Source organism: Mirounga leonina, unplaced genomic scaffold (genome assembly GCF_011800145.1).
Source record: "Mirounga leonina isolate KUSES-001 unplaced genomic scaffold, KU_Mleo_1.0 Mir_197, whole genome shotgun sequence".
NCBI lineage: Eukaryota > Metazoa > Chordata > Mammalia > Carnivora > Phocidae > Mirounga > Mirounga leonina.
Genome location: NW_023270494.1, coordinates 117,917 through 121,423, shown reverse-complemented (window position 1 = coordinate 121,423; position 3,507 = coordinate 117,917). Strand labels below are relative to the sequence as shown.

The following is a 3,507-nucleotide window of genomic DNA, read 5'->3' as shown; positions in this document are numbered from 1 at the left end:
ATTCCCGGCTCAGTCTGCGCGACGGGGTCCCAGCGCCGCCACTGCGGCCGGACCCGCTGGCCAGGCGCTGGCTCGGGTCTGCATTTACTTGGGGTCTCGGGTTTCTTCCCCGTCCTGCATCGTACCGGCCGGGACGCGCCGCTGCCCCGTCCTTCTCCTGCTGGGGAGTCTCTCTCGGACCCCGGCCCCTCGAGCTGCCTCCTCCCATCCGCTGAGCCGCCCCCCGGCCGCCGGCCGGGGCACGCAGGGCGCGGAGCTCCGAGCGCGCACTCGGGGCGGAGTTCCGGCGCGCGGGGCGGGCCCGGGGCGGGGGCGGAGCGGCCGGCCGGGCCCGCCCCCCAGCTGAGCCGGGACCGGGACCGTGGACTCGCCTACTTCAGAGGCTCGGGTGGCGGCGGCGGGGTGCGGAGCTGTTCGTGCAGCTCCGGCGGCTCCAGCGGCTCGGGTGGCCCCGGCTGCGGCCGGCATGGGCGGGCGGCCGCGCCGGGTGCGCGGGGGGCGCACGACGTGACTCGCCTGGACTTGGAGCCCCGCCCGCCCGCCCGGCCGCGCCGGGTGGAGGGTCTGCTCGGTGGGCGCGGACGCGGGGTCGGCGGCCAAGCCGGAGCCGGAGCATGCGGGGCGCGGCGCGGGCGGCCAGGGGGCGCGCGGGGCAGCTGTGGCCGCGGCCCCCCGCCCCGGGCCCTGGCCCCCCGCCGCCGCCGCCGCCGCTGCTGCTGCTGCTGCTGGCCGCGCTGCTGGGCGGCGCGGGCGCGCAATACTCGAGCGACCTGTGCAGCTGGAAGGGGAGGTGAGTTCGCGCGGCGCGACCCCGGCCCTTGGGTCTACTGCGCTCCCTTCGCGTGCGCTCCCCTCCCGGGCCCGCCGACCGTGCGGGGGCGCGGCCCCGGCCGGCCGCGGGAGGGGACTCGGGGGCCCGCTCTCCCGGCTGAGTCCTGTCCCCGTCGCCCCCGCCCCCGGGTCTAGAACAAAAGAGCCCGCGGCGTCCGGGTGCCCTGGCCGGCAGGACGCCCAGGGGGAGGTGCACCCGCCGCGCGGCGGGGTCAGCCCGACCCGGCCCCTCACCCGCCCCGCGCCGACCCCGCATTGGAGGCGGGCGGGGGTCGGTCCTCCGGCCCTTCCTGGCTCTGCCCGCGGCGAGGACTTGCGCGCCCTGGGCGGGAGGAGCCGGGCCTGCGCTCAGGGCCGAGCGGGAAGGGCCGGCGGATCCTCGGGAGGGAGCCGAGGGCTTCGGTGGACAGAGCCGGGCCCTGGCGCGGACCGCGGCGGGGACCACGCCTGTGCGTGCGGGGGCCCGTGGGCGGACACCTGTGCGCGGGCCGAGTGCGGGGCCCGCTGTGCACCCCCCACCCCCGTCCCCGCCCGGGACCCGATGAAGGTCAGGCCGCCCTTGGCAGCGCGCGCGCTGGGCTCAGCGACCACCCCCCCCCCACGCCCCTCCGCTGTGGCAGGCGAGGACTTTTTTTTTTAAACTGAAGTGTGACAAGCAGAAAGGAGTGCAAGTCACAAGTGTGCGCGGGCGGGGCGCCTGAGGGCACAGCTCCTCGGGGTGAGAAACCGCCATCCGCCAAGGGCGCCCTCGGCCCCGCGGCAGGCAGCTCGCAGTTGGAAAATCGGGTTTTGTGCGGGTGAAGGAGTTTGCAGAGGGAGATGCGCATCTCCTCTGAAACTGTGGGCTGGGGCTGCCCGCGGGTCTCAGTGTCCAGGTGTTCGATGGAACAGGGCCTCCACCCAAGCCCCTTGGCCTTGACGTCTGATGGGAAGGCTCCCGCGGCTTCACACCTCATGCTGGGGGGTATCACGGGCTTATTCTGAGTGAAGACAGTTTTTCCGAGAAGGTTGTGCTGGGCTCTGCGTCAGCAGGGCAGCCGCTGGTCATCTTGGGTACTTACAGACCCAGTTCTCCGTGGACACTGGCAATTACCCTGCCCCCTACTTCTTTCCACCCCTCCTAGAGCCAGAGTCCTGGGCTCCAGAGGTTGGGCCTGTGGTGGCCTTCTCCCTGCCGCACAAACTCTCCCTGTACACACCAGAGCAGGGATGGAGGAGCTGAGGTTGGGGCCATGAGCTTGGAGCTCTGGGGGAGGGTTGGCCTGGAGAATGCTGGCGCCAGCACAGAGCTGGCTGGGAGCCTCTGACTCTGACACACTCTTCGAGGGCTGCCCTTTCCCCCACGCTGGTAATTAAACTCCCTGTTTTGCAGCTTCTGCTGGATGAATCAGTGCACCCCCAGACTGAGGTCTAGGGTGTCCTCCTCCAGCAGATCAGAAACAAACCCAGTCCCACACTGGGATCCTGAGTTTCCAGAGGAGCTGACACCCTTTCAGGCTCTCAGAGGACTATATGCCTGGAAGGGGATGCCTCTCCTGGGGATCGGAGGGGTCTGTGAGTGAGGGCTGGTCAGAGGGCCAACCAGCTCCTGGATCAAGCAGGTGTCTGCATCTTCTTATCTACCTGGAGAAGCAGGGACACTTGCCTGCCGCCCTTCTGTCTCCATCATTGCTAACATACCCCCGGTCTTGGACTCCCTCCAGCTGTCCTGCACTCAGCCCAAAGGCAGAGGGTGGCCGCAGGGGCTGCCACGGTCGGATCTGGAGAGAAGGCAGGGCCAGGCCACATTCCTGGGACATGAGCCCCCCTTGCAGTATAATTGCTGCCCCAGTTATCAATATGCCTCACAGATCAGCTGATAGATCCTTGCTGTGGGAACCTGGGTGTGCTGATTTGCCTGCTGGCCCCCAGAACATTTATGACTTTTTATGAGCTGTTCTAAAGACAGCGCAGGGTGGTGCGAGTCCCGATAGGCTGGGTAGATTCTGATCCCCTGATAGGAAGGGAGTTGCTCTTTATGACACTGGCTACTCACATTTGACAGGCTGAAATGTGTTTCTGGGTGTTTTCCAAGCAATGAAGCAGGAGGTTTTACAATCCCCATCCCGTGTGCAGGGGCAGGACAGCACCCTGATCTTTATTAGGCTGTGGTCGTAAAGATGGACCATGAACTTTCCCACTATTATTGGCAGGGTTTGTGGGTCCATCACACCTGGGCTAGTTCTCCTGCTAGGTGGGGAAACGAAAGCTAACTCCAGTTATCATAGCCTTTTGGTTTCTGCCTTGATCTGAACCCTCTTCCTGACTTTAGTAAATAAGAGATGATCATTTACTTCTGGTGTCTCAGGTGAGGCAGGCTGTGAGTGTGAGTGGTGTGGGCCTTGCTGCCACCACACTGACACCTTCAGAAAGTCCCATATCAATTTGGAATTTGCTGTCCTTTCCATGAAGGTGCTCCTTAGGTGTGTCCACCTGGGGAGTGACACCTGCAGACTCCTTTTTTTGGAACAATGCATGAACCCAGTTTAAATAATCCCAAGAGCAATCAGTGTTCTCAACTCCCTGAGGCTGACTAGAACCACGTTTTTTTCTGTACTCTTTGGCTTCATCCCATCAGAAACCAGTTATTTTATTTTTGTCTGGTAAGCATGTTGCTTGCATGCTATGTGAAGATCA

At 65.1% G+C, this 3,507-nt stretch overlaps 1 protein-coding gene across 1 annotated transcript in view; it reads left to right on the top strand.

Annotated features, from left to right (window-relative positions):
- Positions 1-389: 389 nt before the first annotated feature.
- Positions 390-3,507, top strand: part of METRNL (meteorin like, glial cell differentiation regulator) — a 15,248-nt gene continuing 12,130 nt past the window's right edge. Inside the window, exon 1 of the mRNA XM_035025691.1 lies at positions 390-790. Coding sequence (XP_034881582.1) covers positions 615-790 — 176 coding nt within the window. The 5' untranslated portion in view covers positions 390-614. The remainder of the gene's footprint in view (positions 791-3,507) is intronic.